The sequence below is a fragment of the Rhinolophus sinicus genome, linkage group LG04 (assembly GCF_036562045.2).
Source record: "Rhinolophus sinicus isolate RSC01 linkage group LG04, ASM3656204v1, whole genome shotgun sequence".
Taxonomy (NCBI): domain Eukaryota; kingdom Metazoa; phylum Chordata; class Mammalia; order Chiroptera; family Rhinolophidae; genus Rhinolophus; species Rhinolophus sinicus.
This window is the reverse complement of record NC_133754.1, coordinates 55,165,513-55,182,325: the sequence shown is the minus strand read 5'-3', so window position 1 is coordinate 55,182,325 and position 16,813 is coordinate 55,165,513. Positions and strand designations below refer to the sequence as shown.

Sequence of the window (16,813 nt, the reverse complement as noted above, 5' to 3'; positions counted from 1 at the left end):
AGGGGGGGGTTACTGTCTACACAGACATAGTATGGAGTCAATCAGAAACCAAAGGCTTATAGAACAAGCATTTCCCTCACACAAGGACAGTCATTACTGTTTTAATACAGACAGAAGTATTTCTAAAAGCAATTTACTGAATAACATAAATAGACTAATGGATCCAGGGAAAAGGGAACAACGGCAGACAGGCAAGTGTGCCACAGCTTCCAATAAAAGTAGGCCCCTATGCTTGACTGGCAGTTGGCATTTTTCGAATTTCAGTTTTGTCCTCCCTATGTACATTACTTCCTGGACCGCTGTCAAATTTCTGCCCTCATCTTCCACCAATCCCTTTTCCAGGTCCCATAAAATACCCTCTTCTACTGCTATGGCTATGTCTCTCTGTCCTCGCTTCTTTCTGTCTGCTTTCTCCCATTATCACTTATCAAAATCCAACTTATCATAGAAGCTCCTTCATGATGTCCAAGCTACGTGTCACACAGAACAGGATATCTCAAAATCTGGACATGCAGCAAGTGTGACTGCCATAACTACAAGGACACAAACAACCATTCTTCCTGGGTTTGTTACACGGATTTCTTTTTTTTTTTTTTTAAAGGATCAGAGCATCTACTTTATTCTGAGGATTATTGATTTTGGCCATCTTCCCAAATGCCTTCATTTTATAAGGAACTTTTCAATGTACCATAATTAAACCTCACAGCAACCCCAGAGAAAGGCACAACAGACATTTTGGTCTCCATCTCACAGATGAGAAAACAAAGTTCAGAGATGGTGTGACCTGCCCAGGTCAACCAGCTAGTGAGTGGGGGAAATGAGAGTCCAGTTCAGCGAATCAGCATTCCATTCTGCTTCCAGGAAAGGGAGCAGTGAGACAGGTAAGGGGAGACAGAGGGCACAGTGAGGAAAATGTCAGAGGGACAGCAAACCAGTCGCTGCTGCTGCTGCTTTTCCTCTTAACAGCTTTACTGAAATACAATTTACATATCATAAAATTCACCAACCTAAAGTATACAACTGAATGGATGTCAGTATATGTATAGAATTGTAAATGATGTATCTTTAGAACATTTTCATCACCCTAAAAGAAACTTCACACCCATCAGAACGCCGATTCCCTCCATCCATCCTCCCTGCCTCCTAGTCCAAGGCAACCAGTAATTTCTACACATTTGCCTGTTCTGTACCTTTCCTATGAATGGGATTGTACAACATATGACTTCTGTATCTGGTTTCTTTCACTTAGCATAGTGTTTTTAAGGTTCATCCATGTTGTAGCATGTTTCAGTACTCCATTCTTTTTTATTGCCACATAATATTTTACTGTATGAGTATGTTTATCCATTCATCAGCCAACAATGGGTTGTTTCCACTTTTTTACTATTATGAGTAATGCTGTTATGGACATTTGTTTACAAGTTTCGTATGGATGTATGTTTTCATTTCTCTATTTAGGAATAGAACTGGTATATTGTAGAAACATACAGTATTAGGTTGGTGTAAAAGTAATTGTGGTTTAAAAGGTTAAAAACAATTGCAAAAACCACAATTACTTTTGCACCAACCTAATAACTCTGCGTAACATTTTAAGGAACTACCAAATTATTTTCCACAGCGGCTGCCCCATTTGACATTCCCACCAGCAATATACAAGGGTTCCAATTTCTCCACATCTTCACCAATGGTTTTTACTGCTTGCCTTTTTTATTATAACCATCTTGGTGGGTGTTAAGTGGTATATTCACTGTGGTTTTGATTTGCATTTCCGGGATGACTAACAATAAGGAGCAGCTCTTCACGCGCTCACGGAATCACCGCTTCTTGACAGTTTATGGTCTAGGCTTCCCTTCTGCAGGTTGAGAAACCCTGCCACGGTTTTCATTCTAACAGTTCATGCAGTGCCTACCAAAGCCAAGGTGCTGGGAAAGGTCGTGGGCCAAGGGGCAGATGATACTCAGAGGTACCAGGAGCTCAGGAGCAGTCCTGGGGAATGAACTGCAGCAGCTGAGTCCCCAAAGACTGATTTCATAAACTACTGTGACAATTCACTGATTTGCAATAAAAGACTTCCCGCCACAGCATCTAGTGATTTCAACTAACAGGAGAGCAGGTCCAATGCTGAGAGGCAAAGTCCTGGGGGAACACAGGACCCAGCCCATGCCAGGGCAGAGGCGGCAGGGTGAGCTGGCCGCGGCTCAGTGACAGGGTGGGGCGCAAAGCACAGCAGAGAGGAATACACTGCTGCTCTCAAGCACACTCCTCATCATACTGCCGTCTGCTGTGTTCTGACTGAAGGCACGTGGGACTTGGGGCCTTACGACTAGGAGGGGCTCAGAGCCCAGCCCTAAGACTGCTGCAGCCAGCTTCCCTCGGTCTCCCTCTTCTCTCTTTGAAAATTCTGTTTTATTCTAAATAAAACCAGCATGACTGTAGAAGCCACCTCAGTCGGTGCTCCTCATAGCCCTCCACCATCCATACCTGAGCCTGGAGCTGAACCGCCCTTCTGTCTAGGGTTCCTTTGCTTAAATAATCTACGTATACTTCTAAGCAATGTATTTTTTAATATTGGGGGGAGGGGTTTAAAATGCAACATCTATATAAAAAAGTATAGGAATCTAGTATGAGAGTCAAGAAAGAAACCACTGTGTTCGCCATGCCAGCAGCCCCTGCGTAGCCAGCCCCACCTCCATCCTGAAGCCTGTTTGCAATTCCCTACATGATTTATATATATCTCCCTAGTTAGTACGCTGTCTAGCTTGGCCTGTTCTTGAACTTCATACATATAAATGGAATGGTATATGGAAATTATCATCAATAGAAAAAAATGTAGTAGACACTCCACAAAGACTTTTATTCTTCCGTGACTTGACCTACTGGCAAGACACTACTCATAATTTCCGCCTTGGCTTTTCAGACCCTGTGCTGTTTGCCTGGTACCTCTCCTCTGTCTGCTTCCAGCCCCTGTAGTCCCTCCTCCTCCCCAGGTGAATGGCAGCATCCCCACATATCCCTGAGCAACCTTGTCCTGGCTTCAGCTCAACTGTCACCTCTCTGTACATCTGGGATTCCCAAAGGCGTCTCAAACTCAACATGTCTAAAAGTGACTTCATCTTTTCTCTTATGACCCCTCTTATTTTCTATATGCTCAAACTGTCATAATTTTGTCCCTTTCATCTTCTCTGCCCTCTTCCCCACCAATGAGTCAATAAGTTCTGCACATTTTATCACTTTAATCTCTCTTAAAAACATCCATTTATTTTCTATTCCTTAACTGGCTCCCATTTCTTTTCTATCTACCATCTATAGAAATAGATTTCTATTTTATTTCTTCTCCCTTGAAGAAATACTATGTGCTGACGCAGACATTCACAAAGAAAAGATTTTCCCTTTTACTTTTCCCTAGCTACTCAGCCAATCTCAGGTTTAGAGGAAAATAAGTTAGATGAGAGAGAATAATGTGACTGAGTACCATAAAAAAAAGTTACAGCTATATTAGATGTCTAACATCAAAACTGCCTAATATTCTATTATATCCCATTAACATAAATAGAATCCCTTGTCTCAAAACCCAAAGATGCCAAGTATCTGGACAATAACTCATGACAGGGCACTTAGGAAGTGTATCTTCTAAGTGCTGAATAATCACAACATAAGCAAAATGTGCTAAGAGCAAAAATACTCTCAGATAGCACTGAACGAATCTACAAACATACCATTTATTTCAATAACCAGCCAGGAAAAGGTTTTCTCTATGATCAAATTGCAAAAAAACTAAATAAATTAACAGTACTCACTGTGTGCTGTGGTCTAAATACGTGATTACTCGGTCTCCTTCTTCCTCTAAACGTTTACTTACATGGTTAAGATATTCCGGAACCTTCCAAACAAAACATTTAACCACATCAGTAACAAAAAGATTCTTGATTTCACCCAAGAAGCTGAAATACTGTTTTCCTTACGAAATCTTTTTTAAAAAGCAGAATATATGTTCAAGTCAAATATTAACATAGATTAATGGGGGTTGTGGATGGTAAAGTGGGAAGTGTATGTGGGGCGGGGTGCGATACAAGAAACATTTCCTTAAACTCAATTCTGGAGATTAAAATAAACTCTAGAATAAGGGCCAGGGCAGCACTGCATTGTCATGCCCTGTCCACAGTGAAGTCCTAGGGTCGATGCCACAGGTTCCTCCATCACTGAGGCCCCATGGACAGGTGCGCAGCAGCACCTGGGTCAGAAGCTATGAGCCTAATGGCACCTCGTGGCCCACACTTAAAGGGAACAGCAAAAGCTAAACAACAGACTGGCTGTTCATTTGGGGACGCCAAACAGCATTGTTGTAGATCTCAAAATGCATTTCATGTTTCCAGGGGCTAAGGGTGTCCCTGCTGTCACCCGACAGCTCAGGAAAGGCCCCATAACAAAGGTCTTTGAGGTTCTGATCTAGTGGCAGCAGCCAGGCCTGGTACCTGACATGAAACGCCCTCTTCAAAACTTGGATGAAAGAACCGATAGTCGGGTGCATCCTGTACACTAACAAGTGATATTTGGGTGACGGTCCTGAGGGGCTCCCCTCAGGATTGTGCTCTAATAACTAGAAAACTGGTTGTCAAAGTCTTTGCATTCATATTACTATGTTTTTCACGTGACTTTTATGGGTGATTTTTTTCAATGCCTTACACATATAAAAAAATGTTCATGTGTCACATTTATGTTTCATATTTAAAATTTACCTTTTATTCTCTTGCTTCAACTTGAGTTCCTTTATGTATTTCAGAAGCTATCTTACTGGCTTTCTTATTTGGCGGGCAGTGCAAAAAAACAGTGTCTAACTTAAGGAAAAGAAATTAAATCCTTACTATAAAAATGAAGCTCATTACTGAGGATTTAAGCCACACTGTAGCTTTCAAAAGATTTTCAATGAAATGCTTACATGTATGAAAAGACAAGCATTTAGAAATTACACTTACATGCACATCTATAAAAATGAAATGGGGCAATTCAGAAACATTTTATTGTCTTACCTCTCTTTCTTGCATTAACCTTTGGCCTTCTGCAGCATATAAACAATTCGTTTCTTCCAAAAATTTCAGTTCAAATGAATCTTTATATACCTAAGAAATGAGCAGAGTTACTGACCAATTACATTAAAGAAATCTATCTTTTGAAGTGTTGGTGTATCCCAAATTTTGAGGGAACACAGCTGCAGGTACCTGCATTAATAAGCTGCCTGTACCTGCCATTCCTCCAGCGAGACCTCGGCAGGTCAGCTCAGTTGGCTCCAGCTTAGCTAACCCCAGGGGCTTAGGCTGACCTCTGGTCAGCTGATTCCTGGCTGGCTGACCTCTACTCAGCTAACCGAGGCAGCCCAGCCCACCTCACTGCTCTCCCGAGAGCGCTGCCATGCCCTCATCCTTTTTCTGGGGAGCACTGGTCCATTGTAAGGGCTCTTTCCTTTTGTGGTTCCTGGTGTGGCGTTAGTCTAAGAGTCATTCCCATTCCAGGGGTTAAAAAAAAAATACCCCATATTTTCAACAAATACTAATATGATTTCATATTTTGCACTTAAATGTTTGATACATCCATTTATTTTGGTGTAAGTAGTTAGTCAGGTATCCAGTTCGTTTTTCTTATCAACTATTAAAAGTTATTGGCACAGTTAAAACAATGAGATATTTACCTGAAGATCAGAGAGCATACTCAGCAGACTTCGCAATAAGCTTCGGTCAACAGCTTCGCCATTTCTTTCCCGTTCAATCAATAGCAGAATTCCATCAATAGTTTTACTCTGAACCATTTTGTCACTAATTATATGGTTTCTAAATAGTTCTAATCCCATATCCCTGTACAAACAGTAAAAAACAAAACTATATTTTAGTTTTACTTTTTAGAAGTTTAAGGTGAAGTTCCAACTACACTATGAATATCATCCCAAATCTGTTCATTTGCTAATTCTCTAAATCCAGGTGTCAAGAATTATTATTATTTTGATTTTCATTTTTGGCCAGTCTAGTGTACTTTGTATTTCCTTCCTTATCAAGACTGTCTAATTTCCCGAGTGGCTCAGGCAACTGTCACAAGAGGAGTGTTGAGGCATTACTAGGTCAGGCATGCCCCTGAAAAGTACGTGAATCTTGGGGTGGCGGTTAGCTCAGTTGGTTAGAACGTGGTGCTAATAACACCAAGGTTGCCGCATGGGCCACTGTGAGCTGTGCCCTCCTTAAAAATAAAAAAAAGAAAGAAAAGTATGTGAATCTTGTAAAAATCTGCCACCTTCAGCCCACAGTTCACAGCCTTCTTCGTAGGGACCTGATCAGAGATGCTCGAAGCTTTAGGAACCTCCACCACCCGGCTCCACTGCCCTCACCAGCCCCTTCACATCCTTCCTTTTTCCGTCTCTGGTCCTTCTACAGAGCTTATCATCCAACTATTTCTCCCCCGGCACTTGGTTCTCTCTTCTATTTGGCTCTGTCTATTAAAGAACCAAATTTAAAATGTGACTTTAAGAGTCCATCATACTTCCTCAGCTCGTTGCCTGAGAAATTTAGGAGGAAATTTAGCTGTCAGTTATTATCCACAACAAACATGTAATAATGGACTCTCTGCTTTGCCAAACACTGGAAAGGGGGACAAAACTCAGATACCTGGGCCCAGCCAGGTTTCCTGAATGGGAGCTCAGGGGCAGTGGTGGTAATGAGCAGTAGTAGTAATGGTGGGTTGTATTAGTGCTGGTGAGTGGTAGTGATGGAGGTAAGAGGTGGTGAGCAGTAGTAATGGTGAGTGGTGGTGGTGGTAAGCTTATAACGGTGAGCAGTATTAACAGTGAGTGGTAGTCCGTAGTGAGTGGTAGTCCGTAGCGAACGGACACTGGTGAGCATGCGTTCTGAAGAGCCCTAGCTTTGTTGGGGAACCTTCTCCTCCTACACTGTGCCCCACACTCACATTGGCCCTTTCCCGTTCCCTAGCGGAGCAGTGGGCCACAGCCTTCCATGCACTCAAAGAGCATGAAAGCCCAGTGGTTAGCACGTGGGCTCTAGCCAGCCACCTGGACTTGAATCCTGGCCCCAACACTCGCTTGCTTACTGTGACTCTGTGGCAAGGAACTTAACCTCTGTGCCTGTCCTTCCGTAACACTAAATGGGGGTCACATGCATTGATTTACGCCTGTGAAACAGTTCACATAGGTCCAGGCAGGTATCCTATGCCTAGGAGGTATTAACTGTCCACTAGAATCTTCTTCCTAAAATCTAAATCTCAGTTTAAGGCTCCAACAGCTCCTCACCAACAGCTATCAGGGCATCTCATCAGCTTCATCTCTCCGACTCTCCCACAAATGGCGCATTCTGGGAATGCTGCCACCCTACGAGGCCTGACAGTTAAGTTCGCGAACTTGTTGCAACAATGTTGCTCACCTTTTTTTGATATCAGAGGGATTAGTCATTATGAATTTGTACCAACTGGACAAACAGTTAACCAAGTTTATTATTTGGAAGTGCTGCAAAGGCTGCATGAAAAAGTTAGACAAGCTGAATTTTTCGCCAACAATTCATGGCTTTTGCATCACAATGCACCAGCTCACATAACACTGTCTGTGAGGGAGTTTCTGGCCAGTAAACACATAACTGTATTGGAACAGCCTCCCTCCTCACCTGATCTGGCCCCCAATGACTTCTTTCTTTATCTGAAGACAAAGGAAATACTGAAAAGAAGACATTTTGATGACATTCAGGCCATTAAGGGTAATACGATGACAGCTCTGATAGCCATTCCAAAAAGAGTTCCACAATTGCTCTGAAGGGTGGATTAGGAACTAGCATCAGTGCATAGCTTCCCAAGGGGAGTACTTCGAAGGTGACCATAGTGATATTCAGCAATGAGGTGTGTAGCACTTTTTCTAGGATGAGTTCGTGAACTTAATTGTCAGACTGCGTATGATTCTAGACTGGGCTTTCTTTTTCTCTACCTCCACTTTCTATCTTAGCTGTCTAACCACTCCTGCTCATTCTGCCAAGCCTGGGTCAAGGATTGCCCCCATTCCTCGCCCTTCCTTGTGCGCTTCTCACGATTCCTGTCGTACTGCACTATCATGCTCAGGTTTTCTGTCTGCCTGAGCGTGGTATAGTTTAGTTTACTTCATGCTATAAGCAATGTTTATAGTTTATATGACATGATTACCTTAAACTATGTTTATAAATTAAGAGTTCAGGCTACGTAACCCTACAACCCAGGTACAGCAAGTTATATGAACTCTCTGTGCCTCGGTTTCTCCATCTATAAAATGGGGATGATAACAGTCATTCCTTATAGAACTGTTCTAAGGATTAAGTAAATTAGTAGGTGCTGAAGCACTTGGAACAGGGCCTTGCACAGAGCAGAAGCTTTGTGATTTGCTGCAATCAGGTTTACCATCCTTATTTCTCTGGATAAAGGTTATCTTCTCTGTGCAGTGCCTACCTTATTGTGGACATGTGTGGGGGTCTAGTACGAGATATGTAGGAGTGAGAGGATGTCAGTGGTACAAGGAACAAAGAGGGAAAGTGGTATTAAGGAAGGGGAATGTTTCAATAAGGAGAGAATGTCTAAAGGCACACAGATGCTAGGTTATATAAAATAAAGATAAAAAAGTGACTATGGAATCTGGTAAGCAGATCACCAACGTCTTAGGCAAGAGCAGCTCCTATGTGGTGAAAGGAGAAATCACATTGCTTTGGGGTAGGGTGAAAGGATGGTGAGGAAGTTGGAAAAAAAAAAGCAACCTTTTAAAGAGCTCGGGTTTAAAGGTAATGAGAGAGTACACCATCTCTTCTGAATGGGAGAATAAATTTCACATCAACAAAGGAAGAACCTGAGGATGAGACTAAGGATAGGCTTGTGTTCAAGTCAGGCAGGACCTGTTTGGAGGCAGCAGTGGAAAGGCTTAGGGCAGTCGGGCAGAGAGACGAAGGGCATCAGCAAAGGCTGTGGAAGTCAGTGACAAGGGGCCCAGAGCAATATGGGGGAGGCGTTCCTAATTAATACTGTCCCTAAAGATGTGTGATGAGCAGAATGAAACGACAGGCCTCAATATCCTAAAAGAAGCTAGAGCCCCATGCCCTCAGATGGTCAGCAGGACGGGGAGCCCTGAGGGGCTTCAGGCGCTCAGGGGTCAGGACCCCACAGCAGTCACAGTCTCTCTGAGTTTCACCAGCGCACTGGAAGGAGCCATTCTAGGCTCAAACTCCAGCTGCTAGAGAGTCACTGAGACCCTCGGTCTTTCCCCCCACAGCAGAGGTGAGCAGTGTGCCGTCGTCTCCAGACAGTGCTGAGCCCAGAGCCCAGTTACACAAACGTGTTCTCACACAGTACTTCTGTGCGTGCCTGCTGCCTCCACGATCTTTGGCGTGAGCTGGAGAACGTGCTAGTTTGCTCCTCCTAACTCGCCTGCCCCAGCTCCAGCCTGCCACCCTCACTGGTGACAGAGACACTTCGGGGCTAAGATCCACCCGGGCCTGGACGTGTGCACTAGTGATTCTGGCTGAGATAAAGGACCAAGACAAATAACCACGTACACATTATTAAATTAACCAGCAGAGGACACAAGTCAAACATGTGGTTTTCGTCACAGCAGCAGACGCAGCTGTCCTGACTAGGACACTCACCAGATAGAAGGAAGCATGGAATTCTGAAGTACGTAAGTGCGATCCAAAAACAAGAAAATACTTCTGATCATGATCTGTAAATTAGAAAAGAATGTATTTATGTTTCTTATTAACAAAATATTCAAGATTAGGCCTTTTGAACTCTTGCTAGGAATCTCAAGTCTAGCAATAAGTGTTTCTTAATGAAAAGATGTTTCCCACCAAAACCCTCATGATTTATTTTTTTCCCTCTAAATTGTTTTCCTTGGTGTTTTTCATCTCTTTTGTCCAGAAAACCTGACTGTAGGGATTTTAAAGCACTTAGCCTAAACGATACCTTTGAAATTTGGCCATTTCCTGACTGATGTGGTAACTCTCATTAGACTGGGGAAATGCTCTAAGCCTTTTAAACAATTAGTTCTCGTTACATAAGAATGAGGCTCTTGGCCAGGTGTATGCATTGGACTCTACTTTGCAAGCAGAGCAGGGAAGACGCAGGATAATCAGCTGCTCCCTCTGCCAGGCTGACATGTGCGCTGCAACCCTGTAATTCTCCTCTCATGGAACTTACCAGACTCTGTTGTACCGGTTTGCTTACACACGTAAACTAAACCTTCCAACAGACATTCATCTATTTCTACCATCTACCAGGTGCCTGGCCCAGAACAGAGACATATTCATTGTCTCCTACTTACTCACTTAGGAAACAAAAGAATTCAACCTACTTAGGAAAACTACTGATACTATCTTTTCTCTCACTTACACAATGAACAGCCAGGTCACACTAAAAATTTATACATAAAATCAAATTAGAATCAATACATCTACAAAGTCTAAGACTTTGGCTGTCTAGTTAAAGTTCTAGAATTCAAGCTTGATTATCAGTCATAAACTGGGATTAAGGAAAAACTTAAGAGACCCATTCAGGAATTATGGGTACTGTGAGTGAGCTATCATCTGTCAGGTTGGTTTGAAGGCCAAGTTAGCAGCCAGCCCCGTTATGGAAGAACAGAGTTCACCTTGCCCGCTTTCCCCTCCCCTGCTATCCAACTATGTTGGAGCAGGATGGTAGCATTTGACCCAAAACAGAACCCTGAATACAACTTACTATCTCAGCTCACAATCTGGCCCACACCTTCCCTAGGTGGGCGAGAGAAGATAGATGAGGCCATGCTTTGATTAAAAAGAAAAAAAAAAAAAAAAGATAGCTGGATTAAAAGAGAGCACATACTCCCAGATACTCAAATTTTTCTGTCTAAATCAGAGGCTGAATAAGACCAAAGAGGAAGCGAGAGCAGTACCGATGAAGCTTCAGGGATAGTGCACCATGTACAGAATTAGTATTAATAACAAAAGTCGATATGCTTACCATTTGTCTGCAGTGATCTTGCCAGCACGTGTTAATCTTCTTTAAAAATAAAACACTATCTAGTGAGTCTGTGCAGACTTGCTAAGGAGAACTTTAGAAACGGCCAGTGTATTGCAATTTTAACCCCTTAATTTCAGCTCTTTTCACCACAGAATTCTACCTATCAGTTAGTCATCAGAATACTACAAAAAGTTCAAAAATCGTAAGTGCAGTTTTTCTTACCTCCACATCTCATCACCTAGCTGTAATTCCCCGCCCGCACTCCTTTGTCTTTCAGCTATTCCCGCCCATTTCTGGGTTCCCTTCCTTCTTGTAGCACCTCACTGCCTGCCGACTTCCAGAGCCCTGCCAGCCGACACCAACAACTGGGTCATGGGCTCCATGGGCCTGGGGGCCTGAACCAAAGGCCATACCCCACAAAGGGCAGGTCCTGACCTAATCCTGTACCTGAGCTCCTGGAGACACTGTCCCTGTGGTGAAGAAGCTGCTCAATGATTAATAGCACCGGGGACTGGCAGTTGCAGGGAAATGGCTGAGGTTTGACTTCAACTTCTAGTCACTGAAAACTGACACGAAGTCTCGTTCACACACCAAACTGGGAACGCTCTCAGTCTGACTCTTAGAATATGTTTTTAAAGAAACACTCAAGATGCTGTTTATAGGAATAAAAAAAAGGAATTCCGGTTCCTGGAGCAAATCATTGCTAAGTGCCTTGAGCACTGTCTTCAGTGCTTTTTGCAAAGTTGCATAGTCATAAATGTCTACACACTACTTTATAGTTTACAAAGCGCTTTTCATGTCTGTGCTCATTTAATCCTCCCCACCACATAACACAGACATTCGCTTTGTACAGATGAACAAAACAGCTTGTTGAAGTGGAAAGATACAAGTTTCCCAGGCTTCAGTACTGCTCTACCACTTCTTAGCTCGCTGACCCTGGACAGATGATAAACTGCTCTAGGCCTGTCTCGCCATGTGCAGAACACACTCCTCAGAGCTGTTCTGAGGTTGTACATAAAATTCTTAGCATGTAGAGAGGAGACAAAACACACTAGCCAGTGTGTGACGTGTACAATCAGACAGGCATTGGAAGTCTTCAGTGAGTGGGGAGGTCTGACAGAGGGAGGCATCGCCAGCGGAGGCCAGGGCCTCAGCCAGGACTTTGGGAGGGGACAGAAGGTAAGGAGAGCAGTGGAGGGACGCATGGGCACATCTCTGCCCTTGTCATGCTAGTAAGGACAGCTGCCCACAACCACAGTGGTGCTGGCCAAATGTCTTACTCACTTTCTCTTGAGGCTTCGCTCAAAAATTAAAGATAATTAGTCATAGCAAAGACCTAGTAGTTCAATGATTAACAAATTATTCTGGAAGAACCCTTTTATAATTGCTCAAAATTACAACGGCCCACTGTGTTAGAACCTTATGTTGATGGTCTGAAAAACAAAAAATCAGTCCCAAGCACATTAAGACAGGTGTGACCGCAGCAGCGACGCAGCAGTGACGCAGCAGCTCTGGTGCTCAGAGCTGAGCATGAGGCACCTGCCTCGTGGTGGACACCCTGGCAGGGCTCCACGGGCAGTCACACAGGCTGCAAGGCTGCACAGGGTTAAACCCACACCAGCCAATCTGACACCATCGGGCAGCTCAGGTGCTGCAACGAAGCAAGGCAGAGCTCTACCTGGTGTGGGGTTTCATTAGGATGGAAAGGTCCAATGTGAAGCGTTCATTAAATGAAAGATACTTTCCTTTAAAGAGCTGGGTAAAATCAATATACATCTTTAATAACTTTTTACCACTTCCTGTGGGAAAAAGTATGAAATGGGCAGCAAATACCACACAGTGTGGCTTCTACTGAGCTCCAGCCTTCAAAATATCAAAACCAATTCCAGACCCTAAGCTATAAATGTAGCCACAAAACCTCACATGAGTACTCTCAGGACATAAGACATACAGACATGCTGAGAGTTTGTCAATAGTTTATTCTTCAGGTAGGTTCTCCAGCAACCATCCTTTTTCTCATTTCAGAGAAGAGCCAATTCTAGTTAAAGGACTTACACAGTCTACTAAGGTGAGTTAGGCAAGTCTTCAAACAACAAAAATCCAATGGCAAAATGCTCATAATACACCATGAACAAACGACATATATATATGATTACAGTAGGTAAAAAAAGAAACCAAAAAGACAGCAGAGTAGAAAAACGATGGTCCTATTTTTGCTCATTTTCTAAACCGAGTTATCCTGTTTTTCTAATCCCAGTGAAGAGAGTGGCATCCAAGCTACCCTTGGAGCATTGAAGAGAGCAGGAGGTAACACTGACCCCACAACACAGACCAGCAGTGGTTACTTACCACCTGACACCCCTCAATTAGGTCCCTTTGTTATGATCACTAAGAAAAACACTGTCTTTCATATTTAAAGTTCATATTTTGGACTAGTTAATTACTGCCTCCCTCATTAGTCTACAAAGCCCATGGCTATAGGAACTATGTCACATTCACCTGTGAACCCTAGCACTAACCTGGGGCCACTCACCTGCTACGTGGCCTTCGGCTTTCTGACTGAGGGTACCTGTAACTTGGGAGTGCTGTGTGAATGTGCAAAGCTAGCCTATTGCCAGCAAGCGCTCCATGCGTGCTAACTGCACACAGGCATATGAGTACGGGCAGAGGGGCTTCATAAAGAAGCCCAAAGCCTGCTCTCATCAGCACAGATTATGAAGACAAGCTTAGAGGTAACGGTGCAGCTTCATGATTTCCCTAACAGCAAAGACTTCTTTGGTTCCTTATGCATCCTTCTGTTTTGAGGACCACACTGTTTTTGTGTGTGACTGACCACTGATGCCCCAGGCTAATTATCATTGCTGTGGCTAAACAAAGTTGTACAGCCATAAAGATGAATCGGGAAGGATAAAGTGAGTTTTATCTACAGTTATTTACAGGTTTAGATTCTGAGGACAGTTTGCTATTTTAGAAGAACTCAAGAATCTAGCCTAAGTACACAGCACGTACTTTTTTGTACACTGTGTGATGCCTGGGTCAGCACAGGCTGCTTCCAGCATAGGTGTGCACGTGTAGGACTCTGTTTTGGGGAAAGGCGTAGCACCAATCGCAGGTAACTTACTTTGAAAGGGGCAGGTAAGAATTTATCACACACACAAACAAGGGAATGGATATGGTAACCTAAGAAAATAACAGTAGATGACTGAATTCCACAGGAGTCCTTTCTCCACCTGCACACCTGATCCGGTTAACCTATGAAGGGTTTCTGGAAGTCTCCCTGAGTTCTCATGTGGGCTTCAAGAGCAGCATGCAATCAGTATACAGCAGGTAGCAGGCCTTGAATCTTAGAAAGTAATCATGTGAAATACTGGAATAGCTCAGAGGCAACAGAAATCTGAACATGTTTACCTTAGACTATTCCCGGCCCAGTGAGTATCTGGGCATCTGCAATAGCACTACTAACACTTGACCATTGTAAGACGGGGCTAGTTTATACAAAAACGAGCTCTGAGGGCAAGACTGTGCCACTCGTCCCCTACCTCCATCCCTAGTGCCCCTTACTACCTCTGCATCGCCCCATTCTCGCCTGCCCAGGCAGGCTGGCTGCTCGCTTTTTACATCCCAAGAGTTTATCTGAACCTTTTAAAACCCCGACCACATTGTTTCATAAATGTGTATCTTTACGCGTCTGTCAATCCCATTGGAGTTTAAGCTCTAAAAGGGCCAGACTCCCATTTCATTCATGTTTATTTTTCCCAGCAATATACCTGGCACATGGTAAAACAAACGTGTGCTGTTTCTGGTCTATTTTCTAATCTACCTCATCATTCTGCCAAAGTGACCTTCCCAAAACACAGTCTAATTACATTGGCTTCTTGTTTAAAAAAACTTGTAAGGACTCTGAGATGGTCCTATTTTTAAGTCCAAATTCTTAATAGTGTACACAAAGATTCAAATCAAGTTGCACTTAGCATTACAGCCTGAAATTTCACCAATGTTGCCAGGTTCCAGTCACGCCACACTGCTCCAGGGTTTCATGTACATCTTTTCACACTCCGCTTTCTGATGCCTCATCCACTCGCTAGCTGACTAGATCCTACTCATCTTTTAAGATACAGTTCAAGTGTTACTTCCTCTGGGAAGCTTTGCCCCCAAATGCTTCGTGTACTGTACTTCCTGTCCCTGACCAACAGTTTAACATTTTTGAACTCGATGCCTCAAGTTAACAAGGACATTTACTCTGGTAGTGTTTTTTTTTTCCTTTTGTAAAATAACCAATAATTTTTATAATCATGGTTTTGTCAGAGCATCCAGGAAACTGGTAATTCCCTTGCCTCTATCACAGCACCATGACTTCCTGGAGGATAAAAATCATTTCCCTATTTTCAAGTACAGTAGACAGGAAGTACTTGTTGAATGAGTAGATTAATAAACACATTCATGTAATCCATGGGGTAGGATTAATTGGCAGGAGAATAATTTGATGAGGTAATCAAAAAGTAGTCTTCAAGTAAGCTGGGACAACAACTGGATTAGGACAGTCACATGAGCTCACCCTCATAAGTGCCTATCTTGGAGAGAAGGTTTGGGAATCTACTTTTCAGATGAGAATATCCTGGCCATGGGTTCCTGGACCCAGCTCCCAGGATTCCTGAACTGGGGCAGTGAGGCAGGAGGGGTGCCTGAATATGTCTTCAGAAGACCTCTCTGAGACATGGTACACACTGGCCAGGTTCCAAAAGGCCAAAAGTGTGGTCACCATTATCCTAAATGACCTCATAATCTTTAGGACAGAGGTTTGCCAGAAAATACTGTAGTGATATATTTGCAGATGTTAATACAACAGAACCAGAATTGACTTCACTGACCCATTTATGGAGAGAACTACAAATACTGTCCTAAACTGAAACATCTCACTCTGGACCTGGGCTTCACTGTCAGGGATAATCGAGAGCCTCAACGTCAGGCAACAGCTGCTATGGCTGCCAAGGGAGATTTTAATGAGCTCTGAATGCTTAACTTTCTCAAGGGTAAGGGAATGGGAGAGAAAAATTCCTTCAGCTAGAAAAAAACTTAGAAACGAGGATGTTCCAACAATTTCATTTCACAAATGAAGAACGAGAGTCACAAGTAGATTGTCCGCAATTATAAACCCACTTTCTAATTCCTACCTAATGAGACATGTGGGTTGCTACAGTAATGGGAGGGGGCCAGGGAACGAGATGGAGGCCAGATTTTAAAGAATTGTCTACAGGATGCTAAGGAGTTCAGAGTTTCCCTGGTAGACATCTGGTCATAGGTGGCAAAATGCTAAGATTCTCCTACCTATAACTTCCTCCCCTCGACTGTGAACAGGACTGTGAATACAATGGGTTATGTCATGTAAGACTGTCTTAGAAGAAGAGTGAGGTGGATTTTTCTGTTGGCCCAGAAGCAGCAAATAACCATGCTGTCAGAGAAGGGACCTTGTGGCAAGAAACCAAGAACGGGGCACTGAGAGTGACCTCAGTCCTACAACATATAACTGAGGGTGCTGAATTCTGCCAACACCTGAATGAGCCTGGAAGACGAGCACGGCGTCAGGCGAGATCACAGGCCAGGCACACACCTGGATTTCGACCTGTGAGACCCTGAGCAGAGAACCCGCTGAGCCAAGCCACTACTCTTAACTTACACAACTGTGGGGGGACAAATGGGTATTGGTTTCCATTGCCAAGCTTGTGGCAATTTGTTACACATCATAGAAAACTAATGCAGATGGATTTTTATAAGAATAAAGGATAGCAGAACTCAAACTTTAAGACATTGTTCAGAATGTTTCCTA

At 43.3% G+C, this 16,813-nt stretch overlaps 1 protein-coding gene across 2 annotated transcripts in view; it reads right to left on the bottom strand.

The window, feature by feature from the left end:
* The window catches only part of CUL4A (cullin 4A), a 57,523-nt gene that overhangs the window by 27,686 nt on the left and 13,024 nt on the right, over positions 1-16,813 (bottom strand). For both annotated transcript variants that reach the window (XM_019746552.2, XM_019746551.2), the window contains exons 4-8: positions 10,990-11,059; positions 9,642-9,715; positions 5,684-5,846; positions 5,028-5,117; positions 3,798-3,880 (exon numbers count right to left, since the gene is read on the bottom strand). In XM_019746552.2, the coding sequence (XP_019602111.1) occupies positions 3,798-3,880; positions 5,028-5,117; positions 5,684-5,846; positions 9,642-9,715; positions 10,990-11,059 (480 nt within the window). The remainder of the gene's footprint in view (positions 1-3,797; positions 3,881-5,027; positions 5,118-5,683; positions 5,847-9,641; positions 9,716-10,989; positions 11,060-16,813) is intronic.